Source organism: Rhizophagus irregularis, chromosome 18, assembly GCF_026210795.1.
Source record: "Rhizophagus irregularis chromosome 18, complete sequence".
NCBI lineage: Eukaryota > Fungi > Glomeromycota > Glomeromycetes > Glomerales > Glomeraceae > Rhizophagus > Rhizophagus irregularis.
Genome location: NC_089446.1, coordinates 176,283 through 190,523, shown reverse-complemented (window position 1 = coordinate 190,523; position 14,241 = coordinate 176,283). Strand labels below are relative to the sequence as shown.

Below are 14,241 nucleotides of genomic sequence, written 5' to 3'. Positions count from 1 at the left end.
TGTGATTATAGAGAGGTTTGACTGTCATAACTGGTACAAAATAACTTGATTTAAATCTTGTTTTAATGAATGCATTAAAGTAGGATCGACGCGTATTTATGTGTGTGCACGTGACGTTCCTGAATGGGTTATTGGGTTTGTAGGGGTTTTCCATATTTAGTACTTGTCTAAGTGATAGGCCTTGTATATTTCTTCTTCTGGAATGAATAACCCATTTAAATATCGTAAAACGCCCCCAAGGTTTATTGTTGTACATTATCACGTGCCGGACGGTATCAGCAGCGGGTCAAGATGACACCCCCAGAAGGGTCAAGTCCGATACTTTTGCCACCTTATCACCTTGCGAGGCAAAAAAAAATTTTAAATTCTTAACAAAAAGTTGTAGGAAAAAAGGACAATAATAAAAATGGATGATTTTAGAATTCTCGTTTCAATAGATTTTGGGACTACATATTCTGGTTTTGCATATGTTCATAAAGAAAATCCTGAAACTGTTGTAGTAAATAATTCATGGTAAGTATATTTTAATTGACGCAATAAATTCTTAAAATAAAATTCCTACTAAATTAATCCTTTGATAATACAACCGTTAGGCCAGGAAAAGAAGGTGCCCCCAAAGCACCCACAGCACTTCAATATGATAATGGGTATAAAAATGTCACCAGTTGGGGGAATTTGGCTTTAGAGGAAGATCCTGATGAAGAAGAACCAGATGATACAGAAAGACAGCGTCCACGTCCTGTTGAATTATTTAAGTTACATATATCAAATTTAAGAAAAAAAGAATTACCTTGGTTACCGCCTCAATTACATTATACAAAAGCTATTGAAGATTATATAACTCAAATGAGAAAATTAATTCAAGTAACTCTAGAAAGACGATGGCCTACTATAAATTTTCCTCAACAAGTCGGTTTTGTATTAACAATCCCTGCCGAATGGGTACGTGATAATTAAATCATTTATTCTATTTTATTTTATTTTATTTTGGTAAAATACATACTTTGTTATATCATATTCGTAGCCTCCACACACAACTAAAGTTATGAGAGAATGTGCATACAAAGCAGGGTTATTAACATCTTTGAATTCACAACAACTCGAATTTACAACTGAACGTATGTATATTATATTATTATCCTGATTGTTATATTTATATTTATATACTTTATTCAAGATCATAACCATTATATTTGTTTCGTCAGCTGAAGCTGCAGCACTTCATTGTCTTAGCGTCATAAAGGAACATAACTTACAACCAAATGGTATATTTTCTTTTACTAATATTTCAATAATATTTAAAGTTAAATTAACATCGTTATTTTTTAAAAAAGATTCATTCTTAGTAGCTGATTGCGGAGGTGGTACAGTTGATTTAACTTTACGAAAACTTCTTCCGGAAAATAAGTTAAGTGAGATTACTGAACGTGTTGGTGATCTATGTGGCAGCACATTCGTAGATAAAGAATTTTTACATTGGCTTGGAAGAAAAGTCGGATTTCAAGCTCTAGCGAAATTGAAAACAGATAATTATGGTCAAATGCAATATTTAGTACAAAGATTTTTTTGCACCCGTATTAAATTTAAATTTAATGGAGAAAAAAAAGATTATAAAACTTTAAAATTAAATTTACAACATTATTGTCCTAGTTTACCACAACATGTCGTTGATGAAATCAAAGAACAAATGGAAGAAGCTGGATGGATATTAAAAGTTGACTATGAAACTGTTAAAGAAATGTTCGATCCTGTGATTGATCGAATTATAAATTTAATTGATGATCAGTTAAAAAGTTCTTCGGAAAAAAATTGTTCAGCAATGTTTTTGGTAGGAGGATTTAGTGAATCTCCTTATTTACTTCGTAGAGTTAAAGAAACATTTGAACATCAAGTTCCTATCATCGCTGTGCCAGCTGTACCAATAGCAGCAATAGTTCGTGGTGCTATTACATATGGACTTAATGTTGATAAAGATATTGTACCTGATCGAGTGTTAAAATGGACATACGGAATCGAAGTTTGTCGCCCATGGGCAAGTTTTTTTTTTTTGTGTGTGAATAAATTTTTAACAAATTAATGAAGCTAGTAAAATTTATTTTTAGGTTTCTGGTGATAAACCAAGCAAAAGAACAAAGGATGGAATGTACCTTTATTTTCATGAATTGGCAAGACGTGGTAGCAATGTTAAAGTAAATCAAAAATTTTCGGGAGATTTTTATCCAATAAGACCAAATCAAGATATTATAACATTTAATGTCTATTATACTTCAAAATATGAAGCAAAATATTGTATTGATCCCGGAATGAGATTATTAGGAGTTATAAAAGTAAAAACATATGATACTCACCTAGGTTTAAACCGTCCCATTGAATTTTCACTTGCTTTTGGTAAAGTAGAAATTAAAGCTACTGCTAAAAATAAGTCAACTGGTGAAATTTATAATGAAACCACTCTTGAATTAACTCTTTGATAATTATATAAATATATTTATTTATATTGTACTTACGGTTTAATAAAACCAGTAATTCATTGTATACTTTATACTTTAGACAAATTCGTGACAGATTATTTTTTAAAATAAATATTTATTGCGTATAAAATATAAAAGTTACATATGAGAAATTTTTAAAAAAGATATCCTTTTATTTTTTGAAACTTTCCGGTTTGTTTTGGACGAATGAAAACTTGAGCTTTATTAAAAACTTGACTATCTTGAGTGTCATTTTGAGCAATAATAAGAGGGAAAAATGCAAAATCTACTTCATTTTCTTTAATATTTTCACTCTCCCAGGATCCTACCATAAGATGTGTTTCTATATGGGCACCAGATTTAAACCAATGAATTTTTGGTACTGGTTCTTGAGCTTTCAAACAAAACCAAAGTTGCATACCAGTACGAATAATTTTTTCGGCTTCAGAATGTAAAGTTTTCTTTTTTTCTTCATCAACCACTTCACGATACTTTTCCATTTTATTCACTAAATCATTAACAAGTTTCTTCATATATGAATGATTAGATTTAGCGAACCCACGAGATCCTAAAGCAGCATATACTTGCTGGCGAATTTTAATTGGAGTTACATTAGTAATGCTGTCTTTTCCTTCGCGGTTTTTAGCCAATAGATTTGTAAATTTAACAAGTTTTTGAGTATAATAAACTATATACGATTCAAGACGTCCGTCAGAAAAAGTCTCGGAATTTTCAGCAGATCTATATAAATTATCCGCAATATTAAATATTGCTTCAAGAATCATTCGTTGAAGAGCAGCCGCTAAATAATTTTTAATTTCTTTAGAATTGAGATTTGCTTTACATTCATATTTAGTTAATAACCGTTTAGCAGCATCCTCGTCAATTTTGACAGATTTCCCTTTAACTTTAGTAAAATCAGCTAACAAATGTTGAAATTTTTCAATATCTTTCGTTAATTGAATGGGATTGTTAAAAGTGCTGTCACTCCAACGAACATTTGTTGCACTTCCTAGAGCAGCCTGATAACCCGATGCTTCATCGTTAGCTGATTTTGCTTCTTTGCGTAATTCGTTTGCTTCTTCTTGAAGTTGATTTATGTGTTCTTCGTAGGCTGATTTCATTTTATCGTTACGTTCTTGAAGTTGTCTTACATGTGCTTCATACTCTGGTTTCATTTTACTTTCACGTTCTTGTAGTTGTTTTATTTGTGTTTCATATTCTGATTTCAGTTGTTTTATTTGCGTTTCGTATTCCGATTTCATTTTATCGTCATTGAGAGTCATTTTGTTACAATTTTCTATAAGCTCTCTAATAAAAGATTCATGACTTGTTTTTGTTTGATCCGCTTGTGATAAGAGTTGGATTTGCCCTTCTAATTCTGAATTTTTTTCACGAAGTCCATCATTTTCGGCTAATAGTTCATTATATTTGTTATTTAACTCAGAATATGAAGCTTTAACAATATCAATGGCCTCTTGTAATTCAGTTATAGCCGCTTTTTTTTGATTAAACAATTCACTATAATATGGATTTGTAATACAATGATATCCTTCCATATCGATACTCGACTTATGAGTTTTTAATGTAGTTCTCAAAAAAGCGATTCTTGATTGAATCTTTTGATGAGTCATAAATCTTAAAACTGAGCGTTGCTCAACGCTCATTTGTTCTATAGTGTTGATAATCAATTTAGCTTCCTCAGATTTCATTTGTAAATAACCAAATATAATCTTTAATAATTCAATTCTTTTATTATAATTAAAATTAGAATCACGAATATCTCTACATCTCGTGATTAAATCTAAACAAGAATTATAAGAATCTGAATTAACCATTCCCGCTTTAAATATTTCATCTGTTTCTTTTCTGATTATTTCCAACCCTTTATCAATATTTTTTTGTTCAGAACTTTCTTTTTCTTCCGAAGCGAGGATTATCCAATTAACGAGATCATTTTGCCAATAAGCACTTTTTCCGAACCATTCTGCAGTGTTCCATTGCGTTTGATCAATCTTTTCCTGCTTCAAAAGTGCAAGAGGAGAAGTGGTAGTGGAAGAGGATGTAGATGGCGAAGGCTGAGATACAATATTTTGTGAAGAAGAATTTTGTTGTTGAGAAGATACTATTTTAGCATACGACGAATCCTGCCCACCCATTTTGTTTTTTAAAAAAGAAAAAATTTTGGATGATTTTTTATTTAAAAAAATGACGCTTCTTAGAAAAATGATTTAATGTAAATGAGATTAAATACATATTTTGCTGCGTTGAGATAATTTTAATAGGGGTCACAAAAAGTAAATAAAAAGTGTTATCGATGAGAAATGCGAAAAAGAACAATAAAAAAAAAAAGCAAAATTAATATTATTCAATCATATCTTCTATATCTCCGTTAGATATAATTTGAATTTAAACTTAATTAGTCATACCCATTTGATTACCTCATAAAAATCGTGTAGCCTTCCAATTTCGGAAACAATTATGGTATAGTAGATTTAGTAGAATTCTTATTGAAGAACGCCCTTTGTCTTTATTTATTCATATTATATTTCTTACCAATAACTTTTAAGGTTTAAAAAATTCTTTTTTGATTGTTCTTTGATTTAAATTACGAACAAAGTGATTAAACACAATCTATTTGATTTAATTAGTCAAATTAAATTACACAAATTATACGGAGTTGTTCTCGGAGTTCTTTTGATTCTTTGATTCTTGCGATATCAGTTATTTGTTGTTCCACAACTTTAAGCGTATAAAATATAATTGGAATTATTATTAAATACTCGTTTATACTGTGCAAAGAAATTATTGAATTTTTAATCATGAACAAAAATTTTCGCGCTGTAGTCGCTATAGGTATTTTTTGATTAACTTTTTTTGTACATTCTCTTTAGTTTTAATATACCCTAATTATATCTTTTCTCAATTCAAATAATTGAAGACTTTGGAACTACATACTCAGGTAAAAGAATTTATTAAGATATTTAAAATATACATTAATTTTTTAATCCTTATATTATATTTAGGATTCGCCTATGCTAATCAAAATAACCCGGATATCACTGTTAACGATTCATGGTATCTTTTCCGCAGTATTATTAAAAAACGAAATTATTTCCGCCTTTTTTCATGCATTTTTCATCTTTCTCAGGCCTGGACGACTTAGAACAAGATTAACTATGCCAAAAACAAATACAGTTCTTCAATATGATACAGCATCACCAGACCCCAAAAAATGGACAGTAAATTGCTGGGGGTTTCCAGCATTAGCTCAAGAACCAACTAAAAAATCTCGTCGTCAATCCTCGGAAACTAATAATACTTTACCTGTTGAATTATTTAAATTACATCTAGCCGATAATCTTAGAAATTTTGAAAAACCTTATCTTCCTAATGGTCTTGATTATGAAAAAGCAATTTCTGATTATTTGTCTCAGATGAAACCTGTAAATATTAGAAACGATTAAGTTATTCTTTTCTTTTTTTTTTTTTGAAGAAATTGATTAGAAACTGTGTCATTTTGTTTATAGTTGATTAAAGAGGTTTTGGATAAACGATGGCCTGGTATTAAATTTACCCAAGTTCGATTCGTCTTCACCGTACCAGCTGAATGGTAACTATTCGTCTTACTCGTCTTTACTCCATAAAATTTTTCCACCATCTTGTCAGTGCCCCACTTTTTAGAGTTAATTCCGAATAGTCACGTGATTATTTCTTTTTTTTAAAATTAAATTTTCGTAGGAGACCTCATACTATTGGTATTCTTCAAGAGTGTATTCATAAAGCCGGATTTACCGAAAAAAAACAATCAAATAATAATTTAGAATTTATTACTGAACGTAGGTAAAGAGACATTTATTTAGTCTCGAAGTAGATTTTTAAAAACTTTTTTTAAAATTATAGCGGAAGCCGCAGCAATTTACGCCATGGGAAAACTTGAGGAACATAAAGTTAAAGCAGGATGTAAGTGAAATCTTAACATATTTATTTAATTCTAAAATAATAAGTGATACGGTATAATAAGTACATATTCCATTAATACATTATTTATATCAGCCTCATTCATGGTCGTCGATTGTGGCGGTGGTACAGTGGATTTGACGACACGAACGTTGTTACCTGATAATAAATTAAGTGAAATTACAGAACGTACGGGCGATCTATGTGGAAGTACATATGTCGATAGAGAATTCATTAGATTTCTCGAAAAGAAATTAGGATTTGCAGCTGTGGATGAGTTCAGAAGGGAAAATTATGGTCAATATCAATATTTAATTCATCATTTCTTTTGTCCAAGGATAAAATTTGAATTCATTGGTGAAAGTAATGATTTTCGTAGCATCGATTTGGATATTGAAAGAACATGTCCAGCATTAATGAAATATGTTACTGATGAAACTAAAGACGCAATGGAAGATGATGATTGGTTGATCGAAATTAAATATGATGATGTTTTGGCTATGTTTGACAAACCTGCTGTTGAGAAGATTTTAAATCTGATTAGAGATCAATTGGCTTCTTCTAAACAAAAATGTTCTGCAATGTTTTTGGTTGGTGGATTCTCTGAAAGTCCATATTTAGTTAAGAAAATAAAAGATGCTTTTACATCGGTCGTGCCTATTATTACGGTACCTCAGAATCCGATCACAGCTGTTTTGCGCGGAGCTGTTATGTATGGACTTGACAAAGCAGCAGTTGCTACTCGCGTTCTCACCATGAATTATGGTAACGTATCAAAGATAATTATTTCTTTAAAAGATAAAAATACTTAAAACTTTTTTATTGTTTTTGTGGAATTAAAAGGAGTCCGAGTTTATCCTCTGTGGCGCTCCGGAGTTGACCCAAAGAAAAGAAAAACTTCTGACGGACGCATTTATAAATTCAGCTGTTTAGCAACTCGAGGCAGAGAAGTTGCACCAGATGAACCATGTTCAGGAACATATTATCCAATTTATCCAGATCAAAATGCTATTTTGTTTAGTGTTTTTGCTACACCTAGAAAGAATTCAAGATTTTGTGATGAAGAGGGTATGCGTAAGATTGGAGAATTAGAAATTGATATACCGGACATAGAAGGCGGTACTGATAGACCAGTAGAATTTAGTTTAATGTTTGGAGAGCTATTAATTACCGCTAATGCTAGAAATAAGAATAGCCGAAAAATTTACACAGCTAAATTCGCTTATGCTAAAAATAGTTCTTATTTTGAAGCTACAGAATGATAGGAAATTTAAGGGTACAGATTTATTGTATGATAGCATTTATTGTTATGCCAATAAAGTAGAGTATCTTCATATTATCAGCATTTTTTTTTTATATTTCATTTTATTAATATAAATGAGTCATACACGCAGTTCATCTTAAACAAAATTATTTATTGACCACAGTACAAAGTACAAAATTAAAAAAAAAATTACGTAATATTAAACTTTGACTAATCAAAACAATGATACTTAAAAAATTATAATGTTATATTACATTATTTACATATTACATATATATCTAGAAATGTAACATGCCAATTTATTTTCAACAAATAACCAAAAATTATGACACAAAAATACTAATTAAATGTCTAATTCAAAAGTAGTTTCATCGTAAGTTTTTCCATTTCGTTTGTTCTTTGCAGTTGCTTTAATTTCCATCTTCGCAAAAGTCAATGAGAATTCTATTTGACGATTAAGACCAAAATGAGTATCTGGTGTGTTGATACGTAAAGTTCCTAGTAACTTCATACCAGACTCATTACAATATTTCGCAAAATCATTTCTTGTATAATAAACGTTAAATACTATATGAGTTTGATCTGCTCGAACTGGACTAAATTCTCCTGAAAATTTTCTATCAACATCTACTTTAGTACGACGCTGTGCTAATTTATAAAAATAAAAAATTAATCCATCATGTGTCCTCCTATTTTTCTTATCTTTACCCGAAACCTAAAAAAGAAGTATTACATAATATGTAAATCAAAGTAAATAAAATCTTCGTGCATAAAGAATCAAATCGAACAAAATAACAAATCACACGTACCCAACTTCGGCAAACTTCGATACCATAAGTCCATTTAAGAACACGTTCTTGTACAATTTCAACGTTTAATCCATATGCTACAGCACCTCTAACGACTGCTGCTATTGGTAAAGCTGGTACTGCAATAATCGGAACTTGATCTCTAAAGGTTTCTCTTACTCTATTCAAAAGATAAGGTGATTCACTAAATCCGCCCACTAAAAACATTGCAGAACATCGATCCCTTGCTTCTTTTAATTGACCATCAATTAATTTTATAACCTTATCCACAACCGGGTCAAACATTCCTTTCACTGATTCAAAATCGAGCTTTACAATCCACCCAGCTTCTTCCATTTTTTCTTTAAGTTCTCCCGTAACATATTCCTGTAAATCAGGACAATATCTGTGTAAAATAAGTCTCATTGGTTTGAAAGTTGTAGGATCTCCCTTAAATTTAAATTTGACCAAATTACAAAAAAATTGTTGAATCAAATGCTGCATTTGTCCATAATTACATCGTTTTAATGTTTCTAATGCTTGAAATCCAACTTTACGTCCAAGAAATTGTAAAAATTCCTTATCAACAAATGTGCTACCACATAGATCGCCAATACGTTCAGTAATTTCACTTAATTTGTTATCATGAAGTAGTTTTCGTGACGTAATATCGACCGTGCCACCACCGCAATCTGCAACTAGGAAAGAATCTATTTTTTTTTAAAGAAGTACATAAATAGATTAATAAGAAACAATTTTTCGATTTTATCTTATTTAAAAATCTTTATTACCTCCGGGATGAAGATTATGCTCCTTAACAACATTTAAACAATATAAAGCAGCTGCTTCCGCTGTAATAAAGAGAAAATTAATTCAATTCCAATCTATGATATAAAACAATTAATTTACTATACACACGTTCAGTAGTAAACTCAAGATGTGCAGAGTTTAATGTACTCAAGAGACCAGCCTTATATGCACATTCACGCATGATTCCTGTAGTATTATTTGGCTACAAAAAATTTTAACGTTAACAATGTAAAATAATCACTAAAGTCCTATCACGTTATTCATGCACGTACCCATTCAGCAGGAATGGTTAGAACAAATCCAACTTGTTGTGGAAATCTAATTGCTGGCCACCTTCTTTCTAGTGTACTTTTAATCAATATCTGCATTTGAGTTAAATAATCTTCGATTGCTTTCTTATAATTTAATTGCGAAGGTAACCAAGGCTTTTGATTATCTTTTAAATCAGAAATATGTAATTTAAACAGTTCAATTGGACGAGAACGTTCTTCTGAATCATCAACCATATATTCAGGTTCTTCCTCTAATGCTAAGTCACCCCAACTTTTAACTTGAGTATAAGTTTCATTATATAGAAGTGCAGTAGGAGTTTTAAAAACACCTTCGCGTCCTGGCCTATTAAATTTTTTATTTTTCCATTTTTAATCAAGATCACTATGATAACGTCATAGTTTCCAAAAAAATACATATATTTAACTTACCAAGTATGGTTTGTTTCAATATTATCCGGGTTTTCTTTATGCACGTAAGCGAAACCCGAGTAGGTCGTCCCGAAATCTAAAGCAACAAGAATTCTAATATCTTGTAGAGCCATTTTTACCTTCTTAAAGATAAAGGTGATAAAGGTGAGAAAAGAAAGGAACCCAGCTCTTAATTGTAAGGTAATCCACTAAAGAAATGACCAGTTGATAAATAATTACTCCCAATAAGGTAAGTATATACAACAATAACCACTTAAAACAAGAAAATCCGACTATTTTTGCAACGCCTCCCAAAATAAAAACAAGGAATGAACCAATCAGCCACAATGATGTATGGGACACGGACGGTTGGACACAAAATTAGATCGGTTACATTTAAAATTCCTCTTTTATTCTCTTTTAATTTTTATTCTCTCACCCCTCTCTTTATTCTCTTTAGTATTAAGAAATGGAAGGGTCAAGTTCAAATTCAAATTATGTAAATCCCAGGTATAAAAGCTATGACAAACATAGTACTCGTCATAGTAACTATAATAACTATAATAACAATAATGCTCAACATAACTTGGATTATAACGATGACTACCTTCTTTTTATCTGGCTCGCTTCTTTAAAGCGGTTCGAGGAATATTTATATCTTTTTATTATAGTTTGGAATTCTCTTAGGCTTGATAATGATCGTGTTGGCCGTTCCTTGGAATTTAATGACGAAGTCGGCCAAATGAAAAATCATGTCGAAGATTTATTCACAAATAGCGTTATTAATAAACAAGAATTGGAAAAATATTCTACTTTATTAGATGATTATAGAGATCATAGTTATAATGATTTAGAAGCCAAGAAAGAATTTGTACATAATGCTTTAAGCAAATTGGAAAAATATGGAATAAGTAAATATAAACATCAATTGAATAGCTTAAAGGCTTTACAAAAAAGACACGTACGTCAAATGATTCTAGATAGAATGGAATCATTTGTTGATATTTCAAGTCAATCTCATATTGTAGATGAAGAAGAAAATGATTTATCAGTAGATAATCCAATTGAACTCAGAAAAGAAATCGAGAGTTTACGTAAACAAAATAGTAAATTGGTTCAAGAAAATTCACATTATCAAGCAACTTTAGGAAATATGACAAATACTCGTTTAAGTGATCAAGATCCAAATAATGCCACTCAATTAATTTCAGATATAAAAGAATTGCAACATTTACTCGAGGAATTTACGATAGTTCAAGGACCTGACTATAAAATTAATGAAAAGAAATCCATGGAATTGTTTTCTAAGAATAAGTGCCAAGCAAATTTCTCAATGCCAAATGCTAAATTGATTTTAGGTGGAATTCTTCAAAAATGTGTTATATTACAAATTTTAGAAAACTTTGAATCATATTTCAAGAATTTCAAGACCAATAAATATCGAAATAATACGGATGATGTTTTGGAATTTGAGATTTTAAATACAACCGAAAGATTAACACAATGTTTTAATCATTTTAACGAGAAACGCCCGGGAAAAGATGATATTACGCAAACTATTCCAACCAAAATTCGTCAACAAATTTGCGCATCTCTTGGAAGCCGTGGGTTTTCAAATGAGAATCACCCTTTAATCGTAGAAACAGCGAAAAAGATACGTGATTCAATGAACATATATCGAGAAATTACTGATCCAGATATTTTAGATGAAATAGATACTCAATCAATTCAAATTACTCATAAAGTGATTAGTATATTTATTTTTCGTTTAAAAACTCAACAAATTGAACCAAAATATCATTTCTTTAAAAGTGGGGACGAAATAGATACTCGACTTATGCAAGGTTCCTGGCGTGAAGAAGTAAAAAAATCAGAAGTCGTTGAAGTTTGTTATTTTCCTTGTATATTGATTCAGGAGGATAATAAATCAAATCAAAAAATTCTTGTAAAAGCTCAAGTATACACGAGACCAAAGAATACTGCTACTAGTGCTACTGGTGGAAGTAGTAGTGTGTTCGATATGTTCAAAAATATTATAAAGTAAATAGTATATATCTCATGATGTCAACTATTTTGACTTTTATTATGTATTGTTGGCATATATTATTTTGATTACAAATCTATAATGGTGTTAATAAAATTTCAAAATAAACTTGGTAATTAATAAACACTTTATGACACGCCTATCTTGTAAGAAGTGTAAATAAACTAATAAACTTTTAAAAATGAAGTAATTGACAATACGGTTTCTACGAATAATTGTTTTCAACATCGACCTTCGTATAGTTTGTGCTCCAATAATTATTTAAATTACCTCCCTATTACCTCGCGTCTCACAGTTGCATTTACACGAAATCCTCTCATATATGTCACATATCAACAACTTGTGATACAATTTTATAAATTTTTTTGGCGGGAAACGTTAATTTAAAGTTTTGATACATACAATAATCTATTCTGATAACAAGCTAATTTAATCACCGCGGCTCGAACAGATCAACGATCAAGCATATTTTTATATTCCGGGTTTGGTCTTGCTATCACTTGAGCTTTAGTATATACTCTTCTATCAGAATTTACAAAAATAGCAGGAAAAGAGCAAATTTCAACTTCATAATCTTCATGATGACCTTCCCACATTCCTTCCATAAAAAAAGGATCAATATCTTCACCACCTTTGTAAAATTTCGCTACAGGAATTGGTTCTTGCGTTTTAAAACGAAAGTGAAAAATCCGGAGGACTTGAATAATAATTTTAACTATCTCTTTTTCAAATTTTTATTTTTCTCATCAGAATCTAAAATTCGATATTTATTCATTTCGCTTATAAGATTTTTTGCTAACTCATTAATAAATGGGTGATTTGCGCGATTTCCTAATGCAGCATAACATTGTTTGCGTAATGTAGTTGGTAATGTTCGAGAATTTTCACCAGTTACCGAGTAAGTATCTTCGAAACGAGTTGTCAGTTTAATTAAATCTTCTGTTTTGAATAGAATAGCAGCCTCTAAATTATCTACACTTATATTTTGAACTTGTGAAATACCGGTATTAGCATGTTCAAAATAATATTTTGCATTATCTATAATACATCTAATTAGTTTTTGTTGTAAAGCTGCAACTAAAACTAATTTCATTTGCTTATCTTTTATAGTAGTATTACATCCAAGAGATGAAAATAATTCTGTTACAGTTTCTTTTTTAATCTCTTTAACATTACGTTTAACTTCAGTAATTTTATTCAAGGCTCTATTAAGTTTTTTAATGTCCTTCACTAGTTGCGTAGAATTATTTTCGTCATCATCACGCCATTCAACATCCGTGACGTCACCTATCCTAACATTATTAAAATTTCTTTGTTCCTGTAACAAATTTATTTCTGTTTCAAGAATTCCAATTTTATATTCATTGTCTTCTAATTGTATTTGAGCCACTTTAAGTTTACTCGTTAATTCATCATTGTCTTTCTGTAAATTATTGATTCGTTCATTTAAATCATTTAAATAATTGTGATTTTCCAATTTTGTTTCCGCTTCTTGTTTTGCCATTGTACCTTCATATACTATTTTTTCAATATCTTCATCTGATTTATTTGTATCATCTTGTTGATGGTGAAATATACTAAGATAACTTGCAAAATGTGAATATCCGTATAAACGTGTCATAAAAATATGTCTTAATGTTTTTATCTGGAATTTTGTCATTTGTTTTAAATAATTAATTAATTCATTAAGATTACGAAAATAATCTGTATCGAGTCGTTTGTTAACAATTGCCTTTACAGCAGCGAGTTCTGTTTCATTGAATTGGGTACGACTATCCCAATACCTATCAATAATACCAATCCAATATGAAATATTTGTAATTTCTGTATTTAAGCCGATAGAAAATTGCTTAATAAAACCTTTAATATTTTCAATTTCTTGTTCCACATCGATTATATTCGGTTCCAAATCACAATCCAACACTATGATATATAGACACACAAATTCTTCCCACATACACAAATGTCCGAATATATGAAAAATACGCCAAGTGAGATCTTGGTCATAAATCATGATTATGAGGGAAATTATTTGGTTTCGAATAACCTTGTTGATGTTGGATATGTCGGATAACTTAATTTGGAGTTGTCCGGAAATAGGATGAATTTGCTGAATGGGTTGGATGTTGGCATTGACACAACAGTTAAATAATTTTTTCAACCATATGAAAATTGGTACAAGTGTAACCAGGAAATTGGTGTATTTATTATTTCACGTGACTCT

General features: G+C 30.4%; 6 protein-coding genes across 6 annotated transcripts; 3 read left to right on the top strand and 3 right to left on the bottom strand.

Annotated features, from left to right (window-relative positions):
• The first annotated feature begins 320 nt into the window (after positions 1–320).
• On the top strand, positions 321–2,620 carry OCT59_009693 (uncharacterized protein). The gene is made up of 6 exons (XM_025319166.2): positions 321–513; positions 594–942; positions 1,025–1,118; positions 1,206–1,265; positions 1,335–2,032; positions 2,103–2,620. Exons 1-6 carry the CDS (start codon positions 407–409, stop codon positions 2,469–2,471), a joined length of 1,677 nt encoding a protein of 558 aa, XP_025174432.1. The 5' UTR covers positions 321–406; the 3' UTR covers positions 2,472–2,620.
• OCT59_009692 (uncharacterized protein) lies at positions 2,567–4,689 on the bottom strand. Its single transcript, XM_066132529.1, has one exon. The coding sequence runs from the start codon at positions 4,628–4,630 to the stop codon at positions 2,627–2,629; it is 2,004 nt and encodes a 667-aa protein (XP_066000166.1). The 5' UTR covers positions 4,631–4,689; the 3' UTR covers positions 2,567–2,626.
• Positions 4,690–5,257: 568 nt separating this feature from the next.
• Positions 5,258–7,773, top strand: OCT59_009691 (uncharacterized protein). The gene is made up of 9 exons (XM_025319164.2): positions 5,258–5,327; positions 5,413–5,433; positions 5,498–5,549; positions 5,623–5,917; positions 6,002–6,084; positions 6,213–6,310; positions 6,375–6,434; positions 6,528–7,196; positions 7,275–7,773. Exons 1-9 carry the CDS (start codon positions 5,294–5,296, stop codon positions 7,691–7,693), a joined length of 1,731 nt encoding a protein of 576 aa, XP_025174430.1. The 5' UTR covers positions 5,258–5,293; the 3' UTR covers positions 7,694–7,773.
• Positions 7,774–7,825: 52 nt separating this feature from the next.
• On the bottom strand, positions 7,826–10,156 carry OCT59_009690 (uncharacterized protein). The gene is made up of 6 exons (XM_025319163.2): positions 9,995–10,156; positions 9,566–9,908; positions 9,402–9,495; positions 9,275–9,334; positions 8,505–9,193; positions 7,826–8,410 (listed from the first exon to the last, which is right to left on the bottom strand). Exons 1-6 carry the CDS (start codon positions 10,105–10,107, stop codon positions 8,039–8,041), a joined length of 1,671 nt encoding a protein of 556 aa, XP_025174429.1. The 5' UTR covers positions 10,108–10,156; the 3' UTR covers positions 7,826–8,038.
• On the top strand, positions 10,013–12,152 carry OCT59_009689 (uncharacterized protein). The gene is made up of 2 exons (XM_025326783.2): positions 10,013–10,223; positions 10,434–12,152. Exon 2 carries the CDS (start codon positions 10,443–10,445, stop codon positions 12,015–12,017), a length of 1,575 nt encoding a protein of 524 aa, XP_025174428.1. The 5' UTR covers positions 10,013–10,223; positions 10,434–10,442; the 3' UTR covers positions 12,018–12,152.
• Positions 12,153–12,732: 580 nt separating this feature from the next.
• Positions 12,733–14,031, bottom strand: OCT59_009688 (uncharacterized protein; the record flags this gene model as incomplete). Its single annotated transcript, XM_025319162.2, has 1 exon — positions 12,733–14,031. One exon carries the CDS (start codon positions 14,029–14,031, stop codon positions 12,733–12,735), a length of 1,299 nt encoding a protein of 432 aa, XP_025174427.2.
• Between the last annotated feature and the right edge of the window lie 210 nt (positions 14,032–14,241).